This window comes from Melanotaenia boesemani, chromosome 1 (assembly GCF_017639745.1).
Source record: "Melanotaenia boesemani isolate fMelBoe1 chromosome 1, fMelBoe1.pri, whole genome shotgun sequence".
In the NCBI taxonomy this organism is placed as follows: domain Eukaryota; kingdom Metazoa; phylum Chordata; class Actinopteri; order Atheriniformes; family Melanotaeniidae; genus Melanotaenia; species Melanotaenia boesemani.
The window spans coordinates 38,086,737-38,101,968 of record NC_055682.1 but is presented as its reverse complement, the minus strand read 5'-3'; the positions used below and the strand labels follow the sequence as shown (position 1 = coordinate 38,101,968).

At 38.4% G+C, this 15,232-nt stretch overlaps 1 protein-coding gene across 1 annotated transcript in view; it reads right to left on the bottom strand.

Annotated features, from left to right (window-relative positions):
• The window catches only part of si:ch211-186j3.6 (neural-cadherin), a 384,844-nt gene that overhangs the window by 60,198 nt on the left and 309,414 nt on the right, over positions 1-15,232 (bottom strand). Inside the window, exons 31-32 of the mRNA XM_041985518.1 lie at positions 13,196-13,376; positions 8,092-8,258 (exon numbers count right to left, since the gene is read on the bottom strand). Of these exons, the coding sequence (XP_041841452.1) occupies positions 8,092-8,258; positions 13,196-13,376 (348 nt within the window). The remainder of the gene's footprint in view (positions 1-8,091; positions 8,259-13,195; positions 13,377-15,232) is intronic.

Here is a 15,232-nt window from a genome sequence, read left to right as displayed (position 1 = left end):
ATTGCCAACTTTCTGATATTTTACATATCCAAATAATATTTGAATAGATTTGGTGTATCTGTCCTTTATAACCAAGTACACATTTGATAACAGTTAGCTTGTTTATATGCAGACTGAAAACCTGGTCATTATCTGACTTCAGGACTGACCTGATTTATGTAAAAAAGCCTAATGTCAGATATGTTTTATCAAAGCGGCAACCTCTGCCTGTAAAATGTGAAGCCTATGTGGAAGTGCAAAGAAATTGCAGTTCACCCCTCATCCACTAGGGGCTGGCTCTAAAATAGAGCAAATTCCCATAGACTCCCATGTTAAAAAGACCAACTTCACAGCAGAAATAAACATGTTTAAAGCCTGGTACATAAATCCATTTTAGGATTAATAGGTTAAGTTTACCTCCATGACAACTGTGAGGGGAGTGAATTTCTTTCTAACTCATCCGTTTGGATCTTATTTAATCTTGAAATTTGCCATAATTAGGGGTGTGTCCTTTTGATTGACAGGTATCCAATATCCGTGGCAAGAAGGGAGAGTGCAGCACAACCGCTGCTTTTAGCCGGCTAACAGTGTGCCTTAGCTTTAGCCCACCTACCTCTGTTAGCTGGTTAGCTACCGTTGCTCGGGGTTAGCTCAGTTAGCTCTTAGCTACAGGCAGCTCGGAGTTTGATGGTTGTCAATCATCCACCCCCACTTTCACAGTCCCCCTCTCAGCTCCACCTCTTTGCCCATTTTGGGATTTTCCAGGACTAATGACACGCGTGATGCTACCAAGATGGCGACGGTGGGAACGCCCAACAAGCTTCACTTCTGCTCTTCAGAAACCTACGGGAGACGTCACGGAGGCTCCGTCCATCTTTTATCTACAGTCTTTGGTTTTAACATATGACAGCAGTTATCTGATTATGAGGAATTAGATTTACACAACTAGATTTAGGGGCAGCTACTGGCTAATAAACAGGACTGAGTGTAGTGTATTTTACAAGTTTGATGATAATTAGTGTGTCTGAAATTAGATGCAGGCTGACTGTAGGACCTGTTTCAGCCCCATGGACAGCAGAATTGTTAAAGAACTTTCTGACTAGAGGCACCGTTTGCTGACAGGCAGACCAGGCAAACACTCAAGAAAGCCAGAAAGGGGGGCTCGGAGACCAAACCAACTTTGAATTAAGACAGAGCAGTGACTTTGGCCACAGTTACATGTTTTTTTTTTTAATTCAGAATTAATTATTTAGAACTCAATAATTCGGAATTAAAGTATTCTCCTTTGTGTTAACATGGAAATAGTAATTCCGCATTGAGGTGGACATGGAAAACGATTAAACATGTTAAGTCAGTTTTATTTATTTCCACTTTAGATCTGGGGGTTGGGAGGGGTTCTGGCTGGACAGGGGACAGACGTGACATATTCACATCTACAAGAAGAAAACAAACACGAGTTTCTGCTTCTTTTCTTTTCATCTACAACATGGAAGGCCACATAATAAGAACCATTTTCGCTCTGATTCTGATTCTAGTTTAGTAGCAACTTGACACTAGCATACTACTTGACTTTGGTCAGCTGATGAGGAGGAGAAGGGAGGCAGAGTACCGTACCGTCATCATGACAGGACAAGGGAACGAGCATGGGCAGAACAACCAGAATTAATTTAAAGTGGAATGAACATATACATGATTAAGGAATTATTCAGTTTGGATCTAAAATCAGAATAAACCAGCCACTTACTTCGCATTTAAGTTCAATTCGGAATGACCATTGACATCGGCAATCAGGTGTTTACATGGCCATTTTAAAGAGAATTAATTTTTATTCTGAATTAAAGGGGATTTAAATCTCTCATGCAAATGTGGCCATTGTGGAGAGTTTGCAATGACTGTGGCTAACCACTACAGAATTCACAAATCCCCACACCCACCCTTTGGTCTTTATTGTGTAGCGGTGCATGTTATGTAAACAGGCAAGAGCAGGTTTATAAAAATAAGAAGTTTTTTCAATGACAAAAGAAAGATGTAACAAAGCAGGAGGAGCAGAAAATAGACCAGGACAGTGGTAAGTAGTGCAGACAATCCAAAAGCTAAGCTCAGAGCAGCTCAGTCTGTCCTCCTGATGACTACCTGGGTGTCAGGAGGCTGAAAATAAATAAACGGATAACTTTGATATCAAATTAAAGCTGTCTAGTTCAGTTTCACTGTAAAGCTAAATATGTTAAATTATAGAATTCATAGGCCAGAAATCTAATATGTACTACTAAAGTGCATGGATGGAAGTGTGTGAGTGGTGTTAAGTAGAATTCAGCAGAAGAAGTGAAAGCCATCAAAGAACATTTAAAAGTTGCAGTTTAAGAATTCAATGACCTTTAAACATCATTACGGCATCACAGCAGAAAGGTCGCCTGTTCGAGCCTCGGCTGGGGGGGCGGGGCTCGAACAGGCGACCTTTCTGTGTGGAGTATGCATGTTCTCCTCACTGGGTACTCTGGCTTCCTCTCACTGTCCAAAGCATGCGTGTTAGGTTATTTGGTCACTCTAATTTCTCCGTTTCTCTGTGTCGATCCTGTGATGGATTGCTGACCTGTCCAGGTGTTCTTTGCCTCTCGCCTGCTAATTGCTGGGATAGGCTCCAGCTTCCTTGCAACCCTAAATTGGACTAAGCGGTATTAAAAATTAATTAATGTTATTGTTATAAGTATACAATATCATACTAAAACAGCAATGAATGCTCATTGGAGGGGCTGCCTGTGAAATTTTGCTTTGAGCTCCCAGAGGCCCAAGAATCACAGTTATTCTTTTATAATGTGAATTATTCACAGTTATTGGACTTTTATGGTCATGTAAACAGGCCCAGTGAGGTAATCTAACTTCATACTGGATATATCCAATTTAACTGACATAAAAGCGTCAGTGTTTATACTTTTGTTATTTGTATTATTGATCTGAATTGATATTTTTTTGTTATAACATCTGGTAGGAACCAAACTTATGTTATCGACCCTATTTTTTTATTTCATTTTTTTTTGTTAAACTGCTCTCCAGAAGCATGTGGCAGAAGAGGGTTTCATGCTGTAAGAAGATGCACGTTCTTATTATAAGATTTCCCTTTTTTTGTTGAACTACTTAATTCCCTCTTGGTTATGTGTAGCCAGCGAGTTCGATGGTGGATTTCCTTATGCCTGCTAAGGTGTACTTGAATAAATTCATCAGTGAACAAAAACTATGGCGTGGTTTTTATCCCGGAGGGAGTGACATCCAACAACACCCAACTAGTCACAGATGACAGCTGTCATATGCAAATCAAAGGTGTGAAAAATGAAGGTTTAGAAGTCAATTGTTTGATTATTGCATCATGAATTTGATTTGCTCCTGAGTTCTCAAAGGGTTAGACATCATTTAACTAAGGTATCAATTCTTGGGGAGGGATGTTTGGAAAAGAAAAAAGAAAATGCAATTATTGTTAAAGGCCTTATTGAACCATTAAGCCATAAACAAACAGAAGAAACAAAGGGCTGTTCACATACTGAGAGTGTGTCTAGTCAAGAGTAACTCACACTAATTCCTTCTTCTGATTAAAAGCAAACAGAACTATTACAGAGAAAAACATCCTCCTTGCAGCAATATGCCTTCACTGCTGGAGAAGACCAAGGCAGAAATTCCCATGTTCCCCTGTAGGGAAGCTATTTCATAAGATTACAGATATTTTTGTGCTGCAGTCAGGAATAAATGTGCTGTGTATGGTAGATAAATTATGACAACCTGCTCCTTGTGTGACTGTGCTGAGAGAACAGAATGACATTTAAGAGGAAGTGGAAAAAATGGATGAAGAGAAAGAAGAGATGGATGGTTGGCAGGTGTAGATTGCAGGCAGAGGCTGGGCTGTGATGGCAGCTGTGGTATGGTAATGTCATCATCAGTTCAGACAATGACGCTTGATCAATACACGTGGTCAAAGCACAGGATGTCAGACCGGAACCAGTAAGAGGAAATGGCTGGAAAGGCATTATCTGACCTAGAAACCAGGTCAGCTTGAGTCTAGACAAAACTGGGAAACCAGCAAACAAATTACACAGAAATGAGCAATTTAAGCGTGAAAAACCAGAGAGTGGGAGTGATGAAGCAAGCAAGATTAATAAGCAAATCATACGATGTATTCAGTCATGGCTAAAAAGTTTTACTGCTAATAGATTGTTTAAGAAGCACTTCTGTTACACTTTGACTGATTTACATTGACATTTGCATGAGTGGGCCTGACCCATATTCAAACATCTTTTCAGTGTATGGTGGTAGTGTAAAATATAGCGATGGAAATCACGAGATACAATCACTTTAGTGCCAGTGTTTGCCAATATGAACGTATCTGCTACGATACGATTGCAATCTGATACGGTTCAGGAGGCAGCGATCGATATGGGACGATATCTCATACATGATGATTTAACACAATCACTTTCTTTCATATCAATAAACAGAGTTAAAGCGCTTTGGGAAAATGCACTATATAAATACAGACCATTTGGTTAGACATCACTAATCATGTTATTAGTGATGTCATTATTTTAGATTTTCTTGGTACGTTGATTGTCAGAGAAATAATCATGATTATTATGCATTCATTTCCCAACAGTCTAAAATCACATAAACATTCCTTTTAGGTCTTTTGGTTTTATTTATTTCTATGTCTTGATGCAAACATAACTAAATAATTGCTGTTTGAGACATAGTTAATACTGGAAAAGTGGAAAGAGAGAAAGAAACAAGACCATATCACTGAAATTAAATATGCTTTCTTCTACAGGCCATTGCACACCATCAACAAAAACAAGTATCACGCTCACAACGAGCCCACCATCTGAACAGAGAAACTAGTTCAGTTTTTTCATCTGTATATTGTAACGTTTACGTTTACATTTACTCAGGTTGTAATCCTGCAGGTCAACAAATCAGTGTGTTTCCTCCTTTCTCTGCAACGTTAATTACAGGCTGGTGAGCTGTCCTCCACGACGACACCTTGGTCTTTGTGGAGTTTGTAAGAAAGTCCTACAAGGATGATTTAATTTTGTTCGTCTGGATGAAATAACCCTTCCTCTGTCGTACTTCCACATTTTAAAGCCTCTTCAACTTACATGGAATAATGTGTAACTTTGTTTTCGCTCCATGTGCGAGTTGCACTGATCAGCTGGTATGTTTCAGTCACAATCTTTTCTGGAAACTAACGGTATTAAGGGATCGTAATTAATCGTGGCGTTAATTACCATAATAGATTGTGAAATTAAGTAAATGTGACATCTTCAGTTATGATAATATGTTAGCATTTCATGAGAAATATGTGTTACCAACATGAATTTCTATGCTTGCTTTACAGGTTTCTGATGTGATGAAAATCCTAATAGAAAATGGTTGAGTGCACCAGCCATTTTAAATTATTTCAAGTGAAGATTAAAAGATGTTTTGTAAACTGAAGCAGCAGTCTGTATGTGGTTGTATTAGCTGTACAGCAGCTCCTGCAGCAAGTCAATGCAAAGTGTCTAGTTCATTGATCTGAGAGCTCACTCGAGGCTGCCTGCCTCTGCCTTTTTGCTGACTTGTTTCAGCTCTTTCTCAGTAGAATTCACATATAAATGAAAACAAGCATTTTTCTTTTCATATTTGATAAGTTATGTTCAGTCTGAGTCTGTCCCAGTTGTGGCTCTTTTGAAAACACTTTGTACTTATAAAAAGTCACATTACTGTATGGAAATTGACAAAAGGTTTCCATAAAAAGAAAATATATTCTGGAGCTTTTAGCTCAGATTTAAACAGTTAAAAATTCCAAATATTTTAATTCAAATTACAGTGAAATGATGTCATTGGGCTGCAAGTATGTGATATGCTGTATCATTAGTTTACATTTTCTGCTGATGTCACAAAATCTTCCGGTGATCATGGTGAACGATACGATATGGCACACCCCTGATGGGGAGTCTCTAATTTGAGTGGAGATGAAGTCAAACTGTGATGAGCTCATGGTGCATCCTCGCACAGGGCTGCCTTTTACCACCCAAATGCTGTGTGCTGTCCATGAGGAACTTGCTATGTAGAATGTAGCTGTGGTTAAACTGGGGAACAAGCCCCCCTATTCTTAAATCTCCTCTTTGTATCATTACTGCCTGCTATGTGTTTATAATCTGTAGTACAGGTGCATAATTAATACCACAAAAATTTAGATGTTAAAATAACAATCTGTGTAAAAAACAAGTCAAGCGTACTGTGTTACTGTGGCAACTGCTTTCTCAGTTTCATCTTTGGAATGTGGTTTCTCCTCCTTCTCCTCCTCGTGCATTAGACTTATCTTTCTATCAACATCCAAAATTCAGGATCTAATAAACAATGGCCTCCATCAACGTCTACAGTTTAACGTTATTCAACATTACTACAGTATGTTGGTTCAGTAAAATTGTCAGTGGACTCTAACGAGGTAAATTTGTTAGAAATAGAAGCTGCTTTAGCATCATCATCATCTTTCTGTTAAGCTCCCCCCCAAAAAGACATTTTTGTGCAGCCACTGCTGTAATTCACTCATATCAAACAAATAGGCTCAGTGTCTCATCAATGTGCGCTTACCCAGAGCACGCCAGCATCGCAGAATCAGCTGACAACAGCATCACTGGTAAAAGTCCAGCTTGCCAACTACTCCCATTACTGGCTCAGAGATATATGAGTAGCACACCAAGTCCAACCCCCATAATGCATATTTGTTGCACATCAGTCCTGCCTTGAAATGGACCGTGTCTCTCTCACACTCTCCCTCTGTCCTCCTGTGTGCCATTATCCAACACGAACATAAAAACCAAGCAGAAGTTATGATCTAAACTGATTTATATTCATTTTTAATATTACTCTAAGACAATAGCTACGTTTCCACAGAGCACTTATAAGCCAATCAAACGTCCATTCAGAGAAAAAATGTGTCATGTAAACATGTCAGCTGATCCGATAGGCCCCGACTGGAAAGAATTTTCAATTCGATCGAGAGGGGTGACTGAGCGAAAGCTTGAACCACGTGGGGGTTACATGATGTGATGAGTTTCCAGAAGACTTGATGGCAACAAAACGGGACTGTGGCGGATAAAACGTTCTTGTTAGAAACTGAATGAGTTAAGGATTTTTGTGCATTTCGGCGTTCAAAAGGTTCAAAATAAAAAAACAAAGCAAAACAAAACAAAAAAAAGTCTTTTTCCCAACCATTAGCACTGCACATGTCAAAAGTTTTACAGTCGTTTTAAATCTGTCCATTATGTAAATACAACCGGTCAGATCACTTTATCTAGCGCCCATTTAAACATGTCAGCAGGAATCTCAGATCAGATTGATTTCAATTAGACAGAGGAAATATTTGTCAAGTAAACGTAGCTAATGTTAGGTTGCTATGGGAGGTATAGTCAGGTAATGTCACTTTGGGCTTACGCTTTACCTAAAAACACATACACATAACAAGTAATTACAAAAAACATAGACATTTCTAAAGATTATGTCAAAATAAACATGAGAAATGTCTGTTGGTAATATTGCAGATTAGTGTTATAAACTACCACCCTACCAGTTAAACCTCATATGTGAACATTTACAAGGACACAGCTGATCAAGACAAGGACAGATGCTCCAGAACAAAGGATCTGGTAAAACCTACATTAGAATAAAAGCCACTTAAGACAAGATAATGTAGTTACTGCATATTATAGACTGTGAAGTACATGAAGTAAAGCTGGCATCTATCAAGTAGAAAATCTGTGGTTTAATCCTTGCAGAGCCAGGGCTGTGTTCTGTCCTAACATGTGCCAAAGTGCCCTTGGGAAAGATGCACAGCCCCCCATGACCTCATCAGTGTGAGTAAACTGTGTTATTTAACCTGCTAAACTGATAAATGGAAATGTAAATAAGTGCAATTCATGAGCAAATAAGCTGACCTTTGTCTTAGAAAAAACATCTTACATATTAAAAACATGACAAATGACAGATTCCTCCTATAACAAAAACCACATGCTGTTATGAAGAATTTCTACATGTGGAAAACAAATTTTCACACCATCTCCCGTCAGTGTATCAACACACACACAGACTGACCTCTACTCGTAGGTATTCGGTTTGCTCCCTCGACACCAGGCTGAAGATGGTGCTGCTGTGTTTACGAGTTCGAACCAGAACCTGGATCCATGTTCTTCGGGCAGGTAGTGGAGATGCCAGCTGGTAATGCACATGACTGTGGCCATCAAAAGAATACTCAGGGGCCTCTGGTACACACAAACACATTTGTCAGATGGTGACTGAGTTTATTTAGAATAAAAGCAGCTCTCAGCCTTACTGGAGGAAAAAAAATCATTTTTACGACATCATTAATTTACATTACACATTTGCAGTAATAAACAAGGGTTAATATGACAACGATACCTATTGGCTGCTTTTGCATTTGACTGTGCCGAGTGACAGTTCTATCAATTAATCATCTAAAAAAGTGTAATGTGTGTCCTCCTCTGCCCCTTTTTTATATGAGGTCCCACAAGGTTCAGGACTAGGCTCTCTTCTCTTCCCCCTCAATTTGCTCCTGCTTGGTTCCATACTTAAAGAACATGGTACTTTATTTAATTTTGTGACAGTTCATATACCTCTAAAGAGAATGACTGTGTCAGAGTACTGTTTAGCTGTCTATATGAAATAAATACCTGCACTGCTCCTAACATTTTAAGTTTAAATTATGAAAAACCTGAAGTAATGGTTTTTGGTGGTACTGCTGAGTAGATTTGTTTTTGTTGGTTCCTTGTCTAAGTACAAAAAGCCAGTCATCAAAACCTTGGTGTTAAAATGGACCCTGATTTTAAGCTTAACATTGAAGTTAAGGCAGTTGTAAAATAATCTACGACAGCTGGCCAAAGGCGGCATAGCTTGTCTCCAGATGGTAGAAAAACGCAGCAGGTTTTCTTTTAACACATAACTATGAGGACACAACTCCTGTTTTTGCTTGTCTCCACTGCCTGCCTGTTCATTTTAAAATTATTTTATTTGTTTTAAAATCCCTCCATGGTCTGGCACCACCCTACATTGAAACTGCTGGTCCTGAATAGAAGCTCAGAGCGAATGGTGCCTCCACTGGTGCTGCTAATACATTGTGGAACAACTTGCCTCTGCATAGCAGACTGGCTTCTACATTACCTGTTTTTAAATCTGTACTTAAAACCCATCTGTGTTTATATTTATTGACTCTACACAGCATTTTCATTTTGTATTTTTTAGATTCAGTGTTTATCTTGATTTGCATGTTTTTCATTCATTTTTAAGTTCATTATGTTGTTCTATACTTCACTCGTTTTAGAATTGGTATGTATAAATATACAGTATCTCACATAAGTGAGTACACCCCTGACATTTTTGCAAATATTTTAGTATATCTTTTCATGAGATAACGCTATTTAAATTAAACTTTGTTATACAGAATATCAAGCTATGGAAACTAAACTTTGATACGAAAAGATATACAAAAATATTAGCAAAAATGGGAGAGGTGTACTCACTTATGTGAGATACTGTATATGTATGTATGTATTTCACTGCAAAACAAATTTACCGAAGGGATGAATAAAGGAACCTGAATCTGAACCTGTTTCCTTTGGCCTTTTAGACTTCGAGATGTTGACTTGATATGATTTGATTAAGATGGTTTTGATTAATTGTATTAAATTATTAATATTATTACTTTTATTTAATGTATATTTATTTTCTGTACAGCACATTAGACCAGTGTGATTGTTTTGTGTTTTTTTTTTTTTTTTTTTTTTTTTTTTTTATTGGATCCTGATTGAAGACAAAGTCATATCTAATATTTTGTAGGAACTGAATATGCAGTTGATCAGCTGTGTTATTAAGGACAAAGACCTGTTTACACTGAATTAGTGAAATTAAATATTAATTTTACAGTACTATCTAAGTGCAGTTGAGGGAAATATGCAACAAAGTTCCTCAGGAAGGCGCATGGTGTTTTAGTCTGATGCAAATCTCAACCCTGTGAGCCAATGAAATTGTCTTTGTGTTTTCCTTTGCTTTGCCTTAAAGTCAGAGCGCAGCATGTTTCTTCTTCAGAGACTTCCTTGTTGGCTGCCAAAATAAACCATGTAACCCTGCTTGGTCACTGACTCCAGAATCTGCTGCTTTATGAAACAAATCATCTCATGAATAGAAAAAGTGATTCACTGCTGTTTGTTCATTCATTTATTCATCATTTTATCCACTTAATTATTCACTGAAAGTTTGCCTACATGGCCCCTGTTAATTGTTATATCTGATTGGATTGTTAGAAAAGGGCTTACTGGCTGCTTTCTGGTTAAGGAGAAGACAAAAAAAAAAAAAAAAAACTTTCTGTACAAGGTATTGACCCAAAATGGACTGAATGATAACACTGCACTTTCTATGTATGGAGTACATACTAGTGCATTTGCCAAAGTCCTGTCAATTAGCATGATTGTGAAGGCAGAAGACAGGAAGCACACAGGAGTGTTAAGCCTGGTGCAGCATGCTGTGGTGAGCAGGAAGCATCACTTAAAGAACAGTCCTCAGATTGCAGGATGTGTGTGTTAGGCAGCACAGGACCACTGTCATTAAAGATGCCATCTCAGTCTAACAGTCTCTTCCAACAGCTGCAGTCAGGCAAACGCCTCCACAGCCATACGGCCATCACAGACAAGCTCACAAGGAGCGTTCGTCCTCAGGCCATAAGGATCCTGAATGTGGGTGCTGCCAAGAGCCTGCATGCTGCTCTCTGAGCAGCAAACACATCACACAGCAATGATCAAAACCCCTTAAAGGGAAAGGCAGCTGACCTGTATATGCATTCTACAAACCAAACACGCAACATCTGCATACAGGATGTAACGAAGGACATTAATTTCTTCACTATTAAATCAGAGAAGTAGAGAGGAGCAGTGGTTGGTGTGATCGGTAACACTGTGTGCAGTCCTCTAATGCTCTTCTCTCTGTCACACTTGTTTATGGTTAAAAGATGCAACTTTGTTCATTTTGTGCCCTCAGGATCTAATACAACGTTAAAATCCCTGAGTGCAGAGATAGGTACAAGTTTTTACCAGGACAAATGGTCTCAAGTAAGGGAGGTATCCAAAGCTAAGAAGCCTAACTTCATTCTGAAATCACTTTAATTATTTACAGGTAAACTGATTTTACAAGAGAAAACATATAAGAGATGAGGCACGGATGTACATTCACTGGAAATTATCCTACCACAAATTGAAGAAATGTAATGAAAACAACTTATGACCAGAAGGAGGTAATCCGTTTATCGATTAGCTCCATTTATCTGAGACAACACGGAGGCCAGTTGTCTTTGTTGTAATTTTCATCGGCTCAGTTGAGGCAGAAGTTTTGTCTTTTTACAGCATGAAATCATTTGTATAAACAGCAGTAGACAGCTCCACAGTTAGCACCATGATCGTAGAAAGTGATAAATTAATTTTCTTAACTTGTTGACTGATTACACAACATAAAAGATAATAAAAAACATGAATGTTGACAAATTGACAAAATAAAATAAAAGACACTATTGGAGGAGGTTTGTTATTGAAGTTGTTTTTTGTACAAGCAAAACCAAAGAGCATGTCTTAGATATTTTACCGAAATATATAATCAGGGTAATTCTGTGTTAGAATTGAGCGCCATCTGTGTTGTTGGAGAAGTCACCAACGTTTCTCTTTGTTGGCTGAGTTGCATTGATTTTCCTTGCTTCTGGTAAACTTCTGTGCATGTTACTAAAGTAACATGGTTGCACAGTGCAGGCAGATCAGGGCAGTTTTAGGATTTCACCTGCAACTCTGGAGACTTCTATTGGAACTATGGTCATCGGGCCACCTCATCAGGTCCATCTGTTAAACTGCCTGTTAATATTTAATCATCCAATCACAGGACAGCTGGTTGACACATTTAGTCATGTAGACACGGTCAAGATGACTAGATGAAGTTCAATCTGAGCTTCAGAATAAGGAAGAAAGGGGATTTGAATGACTTCTATCAGCTAAAAACAGAAAACTAAAATTCACACATACTCACCAAAACTGGACAATAGAAGAGGGAAAAACGTTGCTGGTCTGATGAGTCTCTGTGTGTGGTGGAAATACATCACACACTTCAGCTCCACATTCACAATGTGGGGTCAGAATTAGGTGGAAACAGCATGAAAGTATGGATCTATCCTGCTTTTTATCCACGCTTCAGGCTGCTGCTAGTGGTGTTGGGGATGTTTTCTTGGCCCACTTTACGCCCCTTAGTACCAACGTGGCCTGGTTTAACCAGCACAGCCTACCTGAGTATTGCTGCTGACCATGTCCAGCCCTTTATGACCACAGTGCAGCATCTTCTGATTCTACTTCCAGCAGGATAATGCACCATGTCACAAAGCTCAGATCATCTCCACCTGCTTTCTAGAACATGACAATGAGCTCACTGGACTCCAACGGCCTCCACAGTCAGCAGATGTCCATCCAATTGAGCAGCTTTGGGATGTGGTGGAAAGGGAGATTCTCATCATGGAAGTGCAACAACTATGATCATGTTAATATGGAACAAAATCTCTGAGGAATGTTTCCAACACCTTGTTCAATCTACCACACCAAGAATTATTTTGGTTCTGAAGGGAAAACGGGCTCCAACTAAAAGGTGGACCTGATAAAGTGGCAAGCACGTTTATTTCTGGCTTGCAACCTGATGCAAAGTTGACCGACTTATATAAATATAAGCATGAGTCTTCTGGAGTCTAGATCATCTTATTTACCTCAAAACTTAAGTTGTAAATGACACAAGTCACTTGCATCCCTCACACTAGAGAATATCCAGTTTTAATGTGTTTTATTATAAAGTAAAGATCTTATTAATACACAGTGATCTGTAATAATAATTGGGTCCTTTCCTTTCCTTTAATTTGTTCCCCATATGATAACGCCATTCCCAGTTCTGCTAGTGTTACAGGCTCTATTAATCTTCAGTGTGCCCATGTGTACTGGTAATTTTCTTTTATTAAGAGCAGATAAGTCCAAATAATGAAATGAAATTAAATAAAAAACACTTTTTTTCCCCAGAGGAAAATGTCAAGTAAATAAATGATAAATAAATACAAATACATAAAAAAAACAAAACAAAATTAAAAATAAAATAAAATAAAATAGGTTTAGCTTACCTTCTTCACACTGCTGTCCTGTGTATCCAGGCACACACTGACAGCTGAAGGAGCCCCAATCACCGTGACAACGACCACGGTGGCCGCAGGATGGATAGCCCATGTTGACACAGCTGCTATCTGTGGTCAGGCAGCCCGGAGAGCTGGACTGCGAGTCGGCCGGGGAGCCCAGATCATACAGCTGAATGGAGGAGATAGAGGTGAGAAGACGGAGACGTAGTAAATACAGAGAAATTGAGAGCACAGAAAAAGGTGAAGGAAGGAGAAATGGGGACAATTAAAAGAAACAAAGAAAATATGAACAGTCAGGAGAAAAAGAAATAAAAGGGCAGGAGATAGGTGTGCAGTACAATAAAAATGAAAGAAAAGGGGGGCATGTGGGTGAAGCAAGTTGAGATATGATTTCAGGAATGGGGAATAGTTGCCAGTGAATGGGTAGCTTAGAATAAGGAGACAACAAGGCGCAGTGACAGCAGAGAAAAGTGGATTGAGGAAGATGCAGGAGCCAGAGGGGGAGTCAGACTCTCAAACCAATTGAAGCAGAAAGAAAATGAAAAACCGGAGGAAGAAAACTTGAAAGACTGAGATCTATGTTGTAGTGATCTGCAGTCAGACTGCAGAACAGTTTCTCATTACGTTTCAGTTCAGGGTTTTAAGGATGGCTTAAAGTCAGAGATACGTGACACAGGAGAGGAGTTTTTAAGGCAAACAAAGCAGACATCCTGAACTCGTTACCATGTCACCGTGCTGTGAAAATAAAAACTAGCAAACTTGTTTCTTCATCACAGAAACAAATCTTCACCTGGTGCCACAACTTGGTGCAGAACTTGGGCTTAATTGACTTACCAAAGAACAATAAGACAAAGAATAATTTAGTATGGATGGAAGGTAAATCACAGCCGTGGAGAAGCTACAGCCAGCTCAGACGATCTGGTTTAAGCTCGGTGGACTGAAGGGTCAAATTAAGATTCAAGATAAATTAATGAATGATCATTAATTAAATGAATGATCTTACACTGCAGCTGGTTTAACCCCTGGATGCTTGTTGTAGTAAATTTGCAAAACACTGCTTCTGGCCATTTCTCTTTTATGAATCTATTTTATTTAGTTCTTGTTATGTATTTAATAATATTTATGCAGCTATTTATTATTCATTTGATTTTACTTATTGTTTAATTTCAGACAAATAGCTGCATTTAATTTAATTTCACTCTTTCACTTTGCTATTTTTCCCCTTTTTACTGTATTTTTAATATAATAGATAAATTCAGGCATTAATGGGGTCAACACTGCATAAACATGTACTTATTAGTTACAGAAAATGGATTTGTATGCAACAAAGAGATCTGAGAGTTCTGAGTCAACTCAGAAGCAAAGTTAGATGAGCAGCGCTGGTCATTGGGCACAGAGAGCGATGTGATGGAGAGAAGAGGAAAACCACCAACACCACCAACACCAACACCTGACCTGGTTTATAACAGCCTGACTGGCTTTCTCTCTCAAGATCTCTTATCAGCCAACATCGTGGCTTTAACGTCTGCAGGTCTGACTAACGTGAGGAGGCCAATTTAACAATGCCAGTAATTTGGTCAACAGCTGTGTGGTGACAGAAAAATTTAACCCTCTGGTGCATGAATTATTACAAAACATACCACACTTTTTTAAATAAAATATTTTACTTCTACAGACATGCACGTTGATGTTTTTCTGCTTTTTAATCTTATATAAACTTTTATTCAGTGTATTGATTTTTTTATTTGATCTATGAAAATATTTATAAAATAATATCTTGTAATAATATATTAATATAATATAAATTTTCTATAAAAAAAATCTGGATCATTTTCTTGTCCTGTTTATCACTGAGGCAAACTTGGTAATTACAATGTATGTATATATACTATAACAAATGTAGTTATTCTGTATACATGGCAGAGTGTTGGTGACTCACTAATGTCCAATGAAGTTGTTAATGTACGATCCACAGCCAAGCATACATTTAAAAACAGCCTTTAAATATGTGCCCTCTGTAGTGGA